Source organism: Henckelia pumila, unplaced genomic scaffold (assembly GCF_033568475.1).
Source record: "Henckelia pumila isolate YLH828 unplaced genomic scaffold, ASM3356847v2 CTG_461:::fragment_3, whole genome shotgun sequence".
Taxonomy (NCBI): Eukaryota; Viridiplantae; Streptophyta; class Magnoliopsida; order Lamiales; family Gesneriaceae; genus Henckelia; species Henckelia pumila.
In genome coordinates, this window is record NW_027331831.1 from 6,104,588 (window position 1) to 6,120,248 (window position 15,661).

The window sequence follows — 15,661 nt, forward strand, 5'->3', positions numbered from 1 at the left end:
TTTAATTAAGTCAGTGTTAGATGATTTAAAATAAATTTAATTCTCCACCTAGGCATAGCGTCCGCGCTCCGTGGCGGAGGACGCTGCCTATTGCGCCCCGTGACGGAGGACGCTGCCTATTTGGCAGCGTCGTGGCGCGGACACTGCCTATTTGGCAGCATCCGCGCCTCGTGGCGGAGGACGATGCCTACGTGTAAATGAAAGTCCGCTGTCAGATTTGGAGTTTTACAGTATTTGTAAAATTTTTTTAATTTTACATTATTTTTGAAATTTATTATTTAATTTACGGTAAAAATAAAAAAAACCCGTTATGTGTGTAACATAATATATGAAATTTATAAATATTTTGTATTGTTACGGTATTCTAATTTTAATATTATGATTTAAATGATATGTAATAGTTAAAATTTATTATAGAGGAACACTAAATTAAGAGGATATTTATGCAATAATATGTAACAAAATGATGGATGAGAGTTGAGAAACGTGGGAGGAAATGGAGAGAGTTCGGTAGTTTTCATGTGAAATTATCATTTTGCTCTTTTTGATAAAAAAAAATTAATAATAAAAAAGCAACCAAGGATATATTAGTCCATCCACATTAATGACCAAAATCAATTTTTCTATGGGATTGATCTACTATTAAATAGTGTATATATATATATATATATATATATATATATATAATTGTAATAATTTTTTACTTTATAAAATTTGAAATTTCTATTTGGTTAAAATATGGTTTTGATCAAAATAACATATTAGAATTGCTCAAAAAAAAAATCAAGAATTCAGATTACTTGTTCAAATATCTGATGGTTTGCTAGCGTATAAATAATAATGGATAAATAATGAAATATTGTTGGAAATAAATTTGAATGGATGCTAAAAGATGGGGATTTGATTTAATGGTATATGTTTTGATTGCAAATTAATTTAATAAATAAAGTAGTTTTTTTAATTAAATAGTAAGATAAAACGATTATATAAATTTTTTTTAGAATAACGATTATATAATTCAAATTCATATTTGAGTCAAAATTAATTGTATAATAGTACAACAGATATATTGATTTTAAAAATCCATTTTTTCGAAAAGAATGCAACTCATCGAGTCTTATCTGAAAAACTTGAGATAAAATCTTGAATTCGAGTATTTAACTAGTTAATTAACTATAACAAATTTAAGATAAAATATACGTGTACAAACGAGAACACTACTAAACACCACGGGTCTGTCGATGTTCCCATGCACAAGGATGATTAAATATTAATCAATGATTAAGTTTCGAATTGGGCCCAATTGCCCAAACGCCAAATAAATAAATAAAAAAGGAATTAATAATCTGTTGATTTTAAATATATAATAATGTAATTTTAAAAGAATTCACAGTTATCAATATATTTGATATTTATGTCCTCGATACTTTAATTTTTGCATGAAATGTGAAGAGTCGAATACAAAATTCTTTGAATCCTCAAATTTTTTAAAATATATCTATTTTCCTAATAAAATATCTTTGGATACGAAGAACTCGTGGAACGTTCTTGTTCATTAAATATATTTGTCATCATCATATTTGGTAGACCCAATTGACATATTATTATTTGTAAAAAAAAAAAAGGAAATTAAGAAATGCCATGTTCGTGTGTGATAGGACCATATCCTAAATTTCTTGAAAATACACAATCCTAAAAAAATAAGCTACTTTGTATTATATTATATACTAGGTAGCTGTGAGTTTGGCAACTTCTATTCATACAATTGTAACATTGACTTCAAAATATAATATTTAAATTAAATATCATTACTCAATTTAATAATTCCGATGATTAATGAGGAGACATATCTCTTCACAAATTGGTTGTCTCTTAAAGAGTCATAGACAGCTGTGACTGGTTCAATTTTTATTTATTCCCCGAAAAATTAAATTAATATGTTATATAATTGTATATAATACTATAAATATCTACACAACTTGAGCAACGTACACGTTTCTCACCTGGATGATGCAAAAAGAATGAAATTCTAACAAGTATCCATCTCCTATTTGAATGGGCCTAAATTTTTGCAACACGACATGACTTCATCTATAAAATTATTTTCCGAGTGCGTCGCTTACAAGATGGTCTCGCGGATCTATATCCGTGAAACAGATCCATCCGACCTTGTATGATCGTACAAAATTTCCTATTCTCGAAACAAAAATGGCTACTATATCAGTTCCATCCAACAATGTAATGATTTATTTCCCCAGCAATTCTTTTATGCATGGATAGAGGCACCTCAGTGAAATCACAAGATATCTGAGAAAGAATCACATCTTTCATGGCAATTTTTGAACCTCATTTTCCTCTAGACCACAAGTCGCCTCGTTTGCTTCGGATGAAGAATCAGCAAGAAATTCTGATCTCAACTGCATCAACAGCCTTCCGAGATAGTTTAGCCCTTCGCCATCTCGACCTCCACCCCAAAACAGATCATGTGGTGAGGCTTCAACAAGGACTGATCCAGCAGTTGAGAGTAACATCGCGGTTAAATCAGGATATGTTGAAAACTTGCACTTCAGGGCCCTGTACATTACATTGATCTTGATAGATTCCCAATCAGATCTCACCTGCATGGCACATGAGAAGTTGGATCAGGCAGGTCACTCCTCGAGCCTACACAAGCGTCAAGCGAGAATAATCGTCTCTGCTAGAAACTAATTCGAACCCATTCCCACTTTACAAGTATGATTAACCAAATTGTTAAAAAATTATTGTAAAATCTCAATCTCAATCTCAATCTCAATCTCAATCTCAATAATGGATGCAAGACTGTATATCAGAAGGAATTCATCTAAACACAAGCAGATGTGCTTAATCATCGACATTCAAGAGCACCTTTGTACGACTAGCATAAAATCATGATGGATTTGGTCAGGAACCTATGAAAATGCTTCTCTCCATATATCAAAAGGAAAAAAATGCTTCTCTCCAGAGTTTTTGTATTCTACCCAAATGGCCAAATCATTCATACTAATCAAAAAGTCTCACAAACCAACAAATGAAACTGGAAAAAAGAATCTATGACCCATGTTAAACAAAAGTAACTGAAACTTGATACACCATGATATAACAAGGTCATATCCATAAAGAGAATTGTAGAAAAATTTCAAATGGGAATAATAGATGTAAGGTTTTTCACACATGATTAGGTTTGTATCACTAAAAAACCAATCATTGTAGATTTCACCATTTTCGGTTCTGAAATCCAATAATGATAATAAAAAAATCTCATGGCAGAAATCTCCGCGTCATCAGTTAAAATAAGAAAAAGTGTATTCATGCTAGCACCAAATGTCCAAGGTAACCAGGGTCTTTAAGTGATACCAGATCAGGACATTGCCTCTGCATTTTTCTTCCTAGTCGTGCTGCTTCCTCGGGACTTTTAGCATTTTTTATGTCTTCGATGCAGTTAATTCCAACTGGATCATCTACTCTGACAAACTTATGTGCCTACAACTCAGAGAGACTTAGCAACAAATCTACAGAAAATGTGTGGGAAAATTACTGTAGCTATAAACCAAGAAAGAGACCTGGTAATAGTGTTCCACGCTTTGCCATGTAGAAAAATCACCATTTTCACCAGCCATTTGAATTGGATGCAAAGAGAAGTTTGAAAAGGCACCGTAAGGATCCCAAGTTTTGTAAAAGAATATGATGCTTGCTTCATAAGGAGAAACAGTAGGATCGATCACAGAAGTTTCATCTATAGATGGAATCACAGGTGCTAAGTCAGGAACTGGGTGAAGAAATCCACTTACAAGCATGTCAGGACCAATCTGCAGTTCATGCATCAAACACAAGGGGCTATTGTAAAAGGGAAAAAAAATATAATCCTCAATGGAAAAATGTACTTGAAGGGGTAGTCCATGTCTGCTTTCTTCACACATCCATATTTCAGAAGAGGGTTTATAAAGTCATTGTCATAAACCAGCTAAAATCAAGACATAATCAGAGAAGGAAGCTCACATAATGTTGATAAAGTCATGGTTGCAAAATTTTCTCTCCTTTTCAGTAAAGCGGAAAGGAAAAACTAACATTCAATTGTATCAGAAATATCACGGACCTGCTCATAATGAACATCATTTAATTCCAGTGCCTGAGACATCTCTACCATCCCAAGTTCTCCAACGGGTGATGGTGCATTTTTCCCACCAATAATTTTAGGGGCAACAAAGGCATGCACCTGCATCAGCATAAAGCATGTAAAAGCTGATAATAAATAGAAAGACACTTGTGATTTATTGATGGGACTATGTTCATGTTAGTAAAACCTAATGCATTCACATTCTATAATATTCGAGAAACCGGAAGAGCAAAGAGAAGGAGTCTGGTACGGGCCTGGAAAATCAGGACCATTCTTTTAATGGGTAACTTGAGTAAGGGGAAAGAGGAACAGATATATAAGGGAGAGTTGGTTATGGGAAAGACATTCTAGCAGATTGTTTGGCTAGGGCAAGGAGGGAGAATGTCTTCCTTCTTGTAAAAGGATTTAATCCTGGTTGGGTGTTTCATTCAGATTAATTTTCTTAGTGAATCGATCTATTTTCAGCTTAATATGCTGTTCGTTATTTTTGGTTTTCGAATGTTCGGAAATTTTGGTCGTATCAGATACCAAACAGAAAATAAAAAAGGAACCTGCACTCATGTGAAGATGGAAAAAGGGCAAAATCCAGAACTGGGCAAAATTACGAGTTTTAAAAATTATATACAAGGATACAGGATTTGCACAACTAACATTCACAGTAAAAATAACAGGGATTGGTCTATAACTGATGTCTATAAATCTCAAAATCGGGAGGTAAAATTCTGCACCAATGCCTTCTGACAACAGAGATTAAATTGAAACGTTATAGAGCTGGATTAACTGGACATACCTTGTGTATAACACCATGAGAAATGGCAGATGCAGCCAGCGTACCTCCGCATTCCCATAAAATCGAAAGACAACCACGATCGTATAAATAATCCATTACGACTTTGGGATTTAAAATTTCAAACTCAACTACTTCAACACCCTTTGATGCAAGAAATTTTTGGAAACTCCTCCTTGCACCTCTCTGTGTTGCAACCATGGTGGGAACTTCACTAACATCCCACAAGTATGCAGTCTCAGGAAGATCAAGAGACGTAGACATTACAATCCGTTGGGGAAAATGTCCACCTCCATGTCTAGCCGTCAAACGTGGATCTAAATTTCAAAGTTGAATTAGAACAGGAGTTTGATATTTCAGCATCACAATCCATCAAAAGCTAACAGCCATGACAGAGTCATACTATCTTGGCGTACAGTATTTCCTCCAACGATTACAGCATCACTCCTGCCACGCAATTCGAAAACTCGGGTTCTTGACTTCTTGCTGCTAATCCATGATGCATGTCCACTACTTGCAGCAATTTTGCCTGTTCTCACAATTGCAGGATAATAAACAACAGCAATTATCTAACTTACTCTGAGGCCATTGGCCTGAAGAGAAAGGCAATCAGATTTTTTTCATATGAAATTAATAGAAGCAATAAAAATTAAACCAGCACTGACCATCTAGAGTCATGGCATACTTCAGAACAGAGAATGGGACTCCACAAGCAGTTCTATACAACAAAGGGGCATTCACTAGAAGACAGGATTCCAGAGCTTCCTACAGAGTACAGACAATGGGAATAAGGTGAATACGTTGCAATGTTCTGTGCCAGTAATATAGCAAGCTCAAGTAGGAAAGGTCCTTAGTGCAATTATCTCAAGAACAAAAAATTTCAAATTCAAAAACCTATGTCTATGTGAATTAATGTGAATCATGTAGCAAATTGTACATGGAGAACCAGAGTCGTCAATTTAGGGTTGACCCGACCACCATGAAAGGGCGGGTCGTTGGGTTATGATTTTATAATCCCGTTTGAAGGCAGGTCAAAATGGGCTGGCCCGTTTGGGTTACGGGTCAAGGGAGGTTGGCCCGCCACCATCTTTATTTTAGAAAGAGTTAACTTTTTTTAATAATTATCAAATAAATTTCATCCTCAATCCTCAATTTTATTAATTATTACAAAATTAATGTTATTACAAATTATCGAGTTATGTTATTTACTTGGTTGACATATTGGATTATTGAAATTTTAATTTTTAATTATTTTTTAATTCTTGTATTTCACATGTAGATTATGAAGATACTGTAGATATTAAGAGAACTTTATCTGATGAAAGTTTAGAAATTTTGAAAATCATTGATGAAGAAAAAGAAAGAACGAAATTTTAATGATTAATCAGTTTACATGATAATATATATATATATATATATATATATATTTGTACACCTACCGTGCTCAATCTTTGTGTACACCATGAGGTGTCACTCATCTATTGGATGTGATGAATTATACATCCAATGATTGAGTGCCATATAAATGGTGTGCAGCATAAAAAAACTATATATATATGAGTCACTATATCAATGAAAGGCACATAGTTTGAACAACATGTCAGTTGAATGTAAGACAAAAACCAATCACGGAACATACTAATCAAGTGCCCGTAATTTAATTTATCACAACATATGCAAACATACAAATATACCATATCAAACAATTTTATGCAACTGTAAAAATCATTTGGGTTTTGGAAATGTTACCTCAATTGTTTGACATTGCAGATCTTCGCCAAGAACGTCAACCAAGAGTCCTCCACTTCTTAGAGCACGGATAGCCTTGCCCCGAAGATGATGCAAAGGATGCCTAATTCCAATCACAACCCTAGAAATACCTGCCTAAATATGCATAAACAGAAGTGAGTTTGGATTATTAAAATTAACAGTAAAAACACCGTCAAGTCTAGCAAGTCAATTAAAAAATACAATGACAAATCTAAGGTTAGCGAGAATAAGGGAAAACAGCGAGCATATTTCACACTTCAAGGGATTATAAAACAATGCAACATTAAATGGAATAAGGGAACGCAAGCTAGCATATCTCGCACTTCATGCTACAACTTATAGAGACCCATTATAGAAATAAGGACTGGAGAAGGTTCCAGGATCATCTGGGTATGAAAGAAATCAATTTTTCCATGACAGCCAAACTTACCATCTGCTGCCATGCAAGCAAACTTGCACTGCTAAAAATAATTGGCAACAAACATAATTTTCATGTAATTGCATTTCAAAACATTGATTAGCATTCAAAGCTTTCTCAATAATATAAAATCATACCAAGGTAGCCACAACATGTGGCAGTTACTAGGAGCCAGGAGGCACCATGCACCCAAACTAAGTACTTTTGTTTTGTGGCCAACCAATAGTTTCATAAACGAAAAAGTCCACTAGCGGTAGTTAGTTTTAGTCTAATAGTAGATGTCACTGGACAAGGCATTTGTTGTCTTAATTCCAATGGAGTTTAAAGCTGCAGGATGATAAGTCCAGTATAGAGCAAGAACCTAAATCCGAAACTATGCAAGCAAAGGTCGCACCTTGGTTATAGGCGTGATGATCCCCACAAACGATTAAAATTGATTTAAGTATATAGTGGCAATTCTAATGGAGTGTCTCAATCTCCGAAAAAAAATGATTTTTTAACAAATTCATATTCAAAGATTGCAAACACTACCTAAAAAATCTTAAGCGAGAAACACCCGAGCAAGAGAATTATTGGAAATTAACACAAGTCGAGGTCAGAGCACAAGATTCACGAGCACAATATACAACATAGAAATTGCTGGATGGCTAGCTATTCACCTGGATTAGAGCAGAGACCGCAGTTTGGTCCCCAAGGCAGTGACTTGGCTCCAAGTTGAGATAAGCGGTGGCGCCATGGCAGCGATCGCCAGAAGCCTGCAACGCCTGCACTTCTGGTGGGGTGGTTCCCTGCGCATATAAATATCCCTCGCCCACAACTCTATCTTCTTCAGCACCGACAGTGGCTATAACGCAGCCGAAGTTGGGATGCGGGGCCGTAAAGCCTGCGGATTTGTCAGCCAAATGGGCCGCACGCTTGATGCAGGTGGCATCGAAGGCAAGCGAAGAAGAAGAAGAAGAAGAAGAAGAAGAAGAAGAAGCCCGGCAGATAAGGGAAGAAGGGAGATTAGATGGTCCTAGTGCCACTGCCACTGCCACCGCTGCGTAAACCATTTCAAGATTTGCCCAGCAGCAACTATGATTTTTGATAGATTTTCATTCATTATTGTATCTGATTCCTCATTTCCGACCAGAAGATTTTACACACGAAAAAGATCAAATCATCGGAGCACTTCAATTCAATCAACTGATTTGAGAGGAAAAAGGATTCAAGATTTTTGAGCGGACAGGATTTGCTTTGTGTAAGATAGAGACTCAAGGCTAATTAGCCCATGCAAACATTAGTGAAGCCCATTAATATTTGAGCCCATAAAACAACATAAGCCCAGCACATCAGATAGAATAAAAGATCCGATTATAAGAAATTCAGAAAGATTATTGCTATTGAAGTCCGACAGCTACTTGACAGTTTTTATGGTTCAACAATTTTTCATGTTAGCGGATCGACGAATGAGATTACATATTCTGAAGTTTAAAACTTTCTTAGTATTCGATTCAATTTGATTCATTTATATTGAATTTTTTTATTAATTTAATATATTAAATATATATTCATGAATAAAGATCCGCGAAATGTAAGATCATCTTAGAAAATATCTACTCTAAAATTATGTTTTTAAACTTCCAATACTTATTTTGTATCAAAAATTCATTTCTTCAAAATATAATATAAAAGCCAAATTATCAAAAAAAAAATTATTTTTTTAACTTCAAATATGTGATTTTAAAAAAACATTCACTGCTGTCGTGTAGAAAAAGTTGAAAAAAATAATCATTTCAAATATAGACAGTTAACCTATCCACTTTTATGATAAGAATTAAAACAAACTGGTATTAACACAATGAATCAATGATTGTGTTGTGAAAAAGTAAAAATTTACGGTAAAAAGTAAAAACTCAAAAACTCAAAATTTATCAAATTCTACACTTTATAAAATTTTTCTCTCTTCACAATTGTGTTTTTCTACACAAATGGAGAGACCTATTTATAGATCTCAATTGGAGATTAGTCAACAATTAATACATCATTAATTACATCATCACACACTAATTTTCAATATTTTACAACTCAATTTTCAACTTTCAACCTTCAACATTCAACAATAAATAATAATATATATTTATATATATTTTCAACACTCTCCCTTGTGATGATGATCATGATAGAATGACTATCTCCATTACGTGTTGTATACTGCCTCGTTAAAAACCTTACTAGGAAAAACCCATTGGGACAAAAACCATAGTAAGGAAAAAAGAGTGCAGCCACGTAAACTCCACCTGATGTCAACATGAATGATTCTTCACATATTTCGTAGATTGCGCATCCCAATATTATAAATGTGTTTTCTGAATATCGCCGTGGAAAGTGCCTTTGTGAAGAGATCGGATGAGTTCTCACTTGATTGAATGTAACAGATATCAATATCTTTATTCTTCTCCAACTCTTGAGTGTATGCAAAGAATTTAGGAGGAATATGTTTAGTTCTGTCACTTTTGATGTATCCTTCTTTCATTTGGGCAACACATGCGGCATTATCTTCATACAGTGTGATTGGATTCTTGTCCACTGATAATCCGCAAGAAGTTTGGATATGCCGAGTCATTGATTTAAGCCAGACACATTCACGGCTTGCTTCATGTAGTGCAATAATCTCGGCATGATTTGATGAAGTTGTAACAAGTGTTTGTTTCTGTGATCGCCAAGAGATTGCAGTGCCTCCACGAGTAAATACATATCCGGTTTGGGAACGTGCCTTATGTGGATCAGATAAGTATCCAGCATCAGCATAACCAATTATTCTCTGATTTGTATCTTTTGGATACAAAAGTCCCAAATCCGTCGTTCCTCGTAAATAACGGAATATATGTTTAATTCCGTTCCAGTGCCTCTTCGTTGGACATGAACTGAATCTTGCCAATAAATTTACTGCAAAAGATATGTCTGGTCTAGTGCAATTTGCAAGATACATAAGGGCACCAATGACACTTAGATATGGTACTTCAGGACCAAGAACAACTTCATCATCTTCACATGGACGAAATGGATCCTTTTCTATATTCAATGATCTGACAACCATTGGAGTACTTAAAGGATTTGATTGATCCATATTGAAACGTTTAAGGACCTTCTCTGTATAATTAGACTGGTGAACAAAAATTCCACATTCTTTTTGTTCAATTTGTAAACCAAGACAATACTTGGTTTTTCCAAGGTCTTTCATTTCAAATTCTTCCTTCAAGTATAACATCACTTCTTGAATTTCTTTATTCGTTCCAATGATGTTTAAATCATCAACATATACAGCAATAATCACGCATCCCGATGTTGTTTTCTTGATGAAAACACAAGGGAATATTGGATCATTTACATATCCCTTTTTCATCAAGTGTTCACTTAGCCGATTATACCACATTCGGTCGGATTGCTTTAACCCATACAATGATCTTTGTAATTTCACAGAATAAAATTCTCTGGGTTCTGAACTTTGTGCTTCTAGCATCTTAAATCCTTCAGGGATTTTCATGTATATATCACTATCAAGTGATCCGTATAAATAAGCTGTAACAACATCCATTAGACGCATGTCCAAGTTTTCAGACACTGCTAAACTGATCAAATACCGAAACGTAATTGCATCCATAACAGGAGAATATGTTTCTTCATAATCAATTCCAGGTCTTTGAGAAAAACCTTGTGCAACAAGTCGAGCTTTATATCTCACTATTTCATTTTTCTCATTTTTCTTTCGAATAAAAACCCATTTGTACCCAACAGGTTTAACACCTTTAGGTGTAAGGACTATAGGTCCAAAAATACTACGTTTATTTAGCGAATTTAATTCAACCTGGATGGCATCTTTCCATTTTGACCAATCCTTTCGAGTTTTGCATTCACCAAAAGATTTTGGTTCATTATCTTCATTTACGATGTCACATGCCACATTGTACGAAAATATCTCATCAATATCTTGTACATTCTTTCGGTTCCATATTTTTCCAGTATTAATATAATTGATAGAGATTTCATGATTCTCGTCAGTTTGTGGTTCTGACAAAATATTTTCATCATCGTGTGTTTCTTCTGGAACACCATTTTCTATTTTCTGATCATCATTTTTCTCTATGTATTTTCTTTTCCGAGGATTTTTATCCTTTGAACCGATTGGCCTTCCACGCTTCAGGCGTTTTATGACATCATGAATGTCTTCATTTTGTTTCTTTGGAATTTCAACTCGAGCAGGGGCATTTACAGCAGGTATATATGATTTTGTTACCCCTTTTGTGTCTGCAAATGCATCTGGCATTTGATTTGCTATTCTTTGCAAATGCACAATTTGCTGTACATCTTTATCACATTGTTTAGTTCTAGGATCCAAATGTAATAATGATGGTACATACCATGTGATTTCTTTTTCGATGTGTTTCTTTTCTCCCCCTAACATTGGGAAGTTATTTTCATCAAAATGACAATCAGCAAACCGTGCTGTAAACACATCGCCTGTCTGAGCCTCAAGATATCTAATGATTGATGGACTATCATAGCCGATATAAATACCATTCTTTCTTTGAGGTCCCATTTTTGTTCTTTGAGGTGGTGCAATAGGCACATACACCATACATCCAAAAATTCTCAAATGAGAAATATCTGGTTCTTTGCCAAATACAAGCTGCAATGGGGAGTGTTTATGATATGCACTTGGCCTGATGCGAATCAATGCAGCAGCATGTAAAATTGCATGTCCCCATATAGAAATAGGGAGTTTCGTTCTCATAATCATTGGTCTAGCAATCAACTGCAGACGTTTAATCAATGATTCAGCTAATCCATTTTGTGTATGAACATGAGCTACAGGATGTTCAACAGTAATTCCCATCGACATACAATAGTCGTTAAAAGTCTAGGAAGTAAATTCTCCAGCATTATCAAGTCTTATTTTCTTGATCGTATATTCGGGAAATTGATTCCGCAATTTTATTATTTGAGCCATCAATTTTGCAAATGCCACATTCCGAGTGGACAATAAACATACATGTGACCATCTGCTAGAGGCATCGATCAATACCATAAAGTATCGAAATGGTCCACATGGTGGATGAATTGGCCCACAAATATCACCTTGAATACGTTCAAGAAATATGGGTGATTCCTTTTGGATTTTAGCTGGTGATGGTCTTATAATAAGTTTCCCCAGAGAACATGCTTTACACTGAAACTTATTATTCTGAAAGATCTTCTGGTCTTTCAGTGGATGACCACTTGTATTTTCTATAATCCTTCGCATCATTATTGAACCAGGATGTCCCAATCGATCATGCCAATTTGTTAGTATTGAAGAATTTCCAATAACCATATTTGATTCGATTGGACTTATATGTGTATAATGCAATCCAGTAGGGAGCATTGATAATTTCTCAACTACATATTTCTTTCCTGATTTATATGTAGTAAGACACATATATTTCTCATTTCCTTCGGTTATTGTTTCCGTATCATAACCATGAGAATATATATCATTAAAACTCAACAAATTTCTTTGTGATCGTGGTGAATATAAAGCACTATTTATAAAAAATTTTGTACCATTAGGTAACAAAAATTGTGCTTTGCCACATCCTTCAATCAAGTCTACAGGACCTGATATTGTATTCACCATTGTTTTTGTTGGTTTTAATTCCAAGAAATATTTTTCATTTCTGAGGATAGTGTGCGTTGTACCACTATCTGGTATGCAAACTTCCAGTGCATTATTTCCATCTTTGATCATAGCATTTTCCATAATGATCTTCAAAAACAATATGCAATAAAATCAATTAAGAAAGATACATGCAAATTATAATATGTTATAATTTAATTGCAGAATAAAACAATACATGCAAAATATAATATGTTTTACAATATAAAAATTACATTGTTACATTCTTTTCCCACCAGTACATTTAATCAATATCTTCGAAATCATTCAAAAAGTAGGCAGCATCTAAATTCATTGAACCACTTGCATGGTCAATATTTTCAGTAAAATTGGTCTCTTTTTCTTTCCCCTTTATTGAATCTTTATAGAGCTTACACAGATGCTCAGGGGCTCGACAAGTTCTTGACCAATGTCCTGGAGTGCCACATCTATAACAAACACTCTCAGTTCTTTTTGGATGATTTTTATTTTCACCCGTATTATCATGCTGCCTCTTTTGTGGGTGGTTCGTGACGTTCCTTTGAGATGAGTTATTGAAATAACTATCTCTTTTATTTTCAAATCCACGGCCTCGACCACGACCGCGATCATTTCTACGCCCACGTCCACGCCCACGTCCTCGTCCACGACCTCGACCAAAATCTTGTCTATATCTTTGATTTTGGTTTTCATTTTTACTTACGACATTTGCTTCAGGAAATGCCGTTGAACCAGTAGGTCTGGACTGATGATTTCTCATGAGCAATTCATTATTCTTTTCCGCCACGAGTAAACATGCGATGAGTTCTGAGTATCTTGAAAATCCACGCACTCTATATTGCTGTTGTAGAGTTATATTTGATGCGTGGAATGTGGAAAATGTCTTTTCAAGCATTTCCATCTCAGTAATATTATGCCCACAAAATTTCAGCTGTGAGACAATTCGATACATCGCAGAATTATAATCACTCACCTTTTTAAAATCTTGGAATCTTAAAGTATTCCATTCATCTCGTGCGGTCGGAAGTATAACTTCCCGTATATGCTCAAAACGTTCTTTTAACCCTTTCCACAAAATCATTGGGTCTTTTTCGGTCAAATATTCACATTTCAACCCCTCATCAAGATATGTAAAAATATCATCGCTTTTGCTTTATCTTGTGAGGATGATATGTTATTTTCTTTGATAGTTTCGTTAAGACCCAATGACTCGAGATGCATTTCTACATCGAGGGTCCATGGCATATAATTCTTTCCGGTTATATCAAGTGCAATGAATTCGAGTTTCGCCAAGTTCGACATGGTGGTACTAGAAAATAACAATGCATTTTATTAGTTAATTTCCATAAATATGACAATACAAAATAATGGAAGAACGTAAATTACAAGTGCGTATACAAATAGAGAAAAAATATGTGTTGGAAAATCGCTGGTGAGTAAAAGACTCGTGAGCATGATGATCATAGTCGTTATGAAAAATATCCTTATAAATGTCATCATCTCCATCTTCGAAAAAACCGAGGATAAAATATTTTGAGAGAAAGAATGAATTTGGTGTGATTGAAAATGAGTTTGAGTGAACATATTTATAGGGCAAAAACTAGCCGTTTTGTTACCGTTTGTGACCGTTGGGGGTAAAGAAAAAATTGAGTATGTGTTGAATAAAAATTCGTGATAATCATGTAATGCATATAATGATAATCATAATTAAATAATTATGTATATCATATCACATTATTATAAGGTCAGTGTCGTAGACAGCCTCTTATATAATGTTGTGAAATTATACCAATATAGTTAGTATAAAGTCAGGTATAGTATATCATATCACATTATTATAAGATCGGTGTCGTAGACAACCTTTTATATAATAACATGAGATTATACAAATATGGTTAGTATATAAATACACAATAATATATATCATATCACGTTATTATAAGGTCAGTGTCATAGACAACCTTTTATATAATAACATGAGATTATACAAATATGGTTAGTATATAAATACACAATAATATATATCATATCACGTTATTATAAGGTCAGTGTCATAGACAACCTTTTATATAATAACATGAAATTATATATTAATATAGTTAATATATATATACATAATAAATATATATCACGTTATTGTTTAAAAACCTTAGAGGCTTTTATACTTGTCGTATCCCTTACCGGGAGTGTGGGATGTCGTCTTAACATCCTCCCAGGATTTATAACAAGTTTTGAAAAAAACTTATTTTTTCATAACATGATATTATATATTAATATATACACAATAAAAATATATAAACAGTAAAATAAAAATTCTTACTTGTTGAATATTTTTGACTTCTTCTTGTATTTTGGAGCATCGGAAAATATAGAGAACCTTCGAGCGATCGTGCTGATAACGTGTTGTGAAAAAGTAAAAATTTACGGTAAAAAGTAAAAACTCAAAAACTCAAAATTTATCAAATTCTACACTTTATAAAATTTTTCTCTCTTCACAATTGTGTTTTTCTACACAAATGGAGAGACCTATTTATAGATCTCAATTGGAGATTAGTCAAAAATTAATACATCATTAATTACATCATCACACACTAATTTTCAATATTTTACAACTCAATTTTCAACTTTCAACCTTCAACATTCAACAATAAATAATAATATATATTTATATATATTTTCAACAGATTGAAATTATTCTTTCAACTCCAAACATTTTAATTTATAACATTTAAACATTGCATGTGCAAAAACACATGCAGAAAAAGTTTTGAAAAAAACATTTCATATATACACATTTGCAAAACACGGAACATGTATGTATAGGTACCGTTTAGTAGGTATGATGAGATAAATAATACATAGATAAGTAATATAATG

At 33.9% G+C, this 15,661-nt stretch overlaps 1 protein-coding gene across 1 annotated transcript; it reads right to left on the reverse strand.

The window, feature by feature from the left end:
* Positions 1 to 1,986: 1,986 nt before the first annotated feature.
* Positions 1,987 to 8,316, reverse strand: LOC140871673 (riboflavin biosynthesis protein PYRR, chloroplastic). Its single transcript, XM_073274299.1, has 9 exons — positions 7,770 to 8,316; positions 6,672 to 6,806; positions 5,588 to 5,687; positions 5,326 to 5,451; positions 4,926 to 5,239; positions 4,115 to 4,234; positions 3,582 to 3,827; positions 3,376 to 3,501; positions 1,987 to 2,618 (listed from the first exon to the last, which is right to left on the reverse strand). The coding sequence occupies exons 1-9, from the start codon at positions 8,160 to 8,162 to the stop codon at positions 2,328 to 2,330; spliced, it is 1,851 nt and encodes a 616-aa protein (XP_073130400.1). The 5' UTR covers positions 8,163 to 8,316; the 3' UTR covers positions 1,987 to 2,327.
* Between the last annotated feature and the right edge of the window lie 7,345 nt (positions 8,317 to 15,661).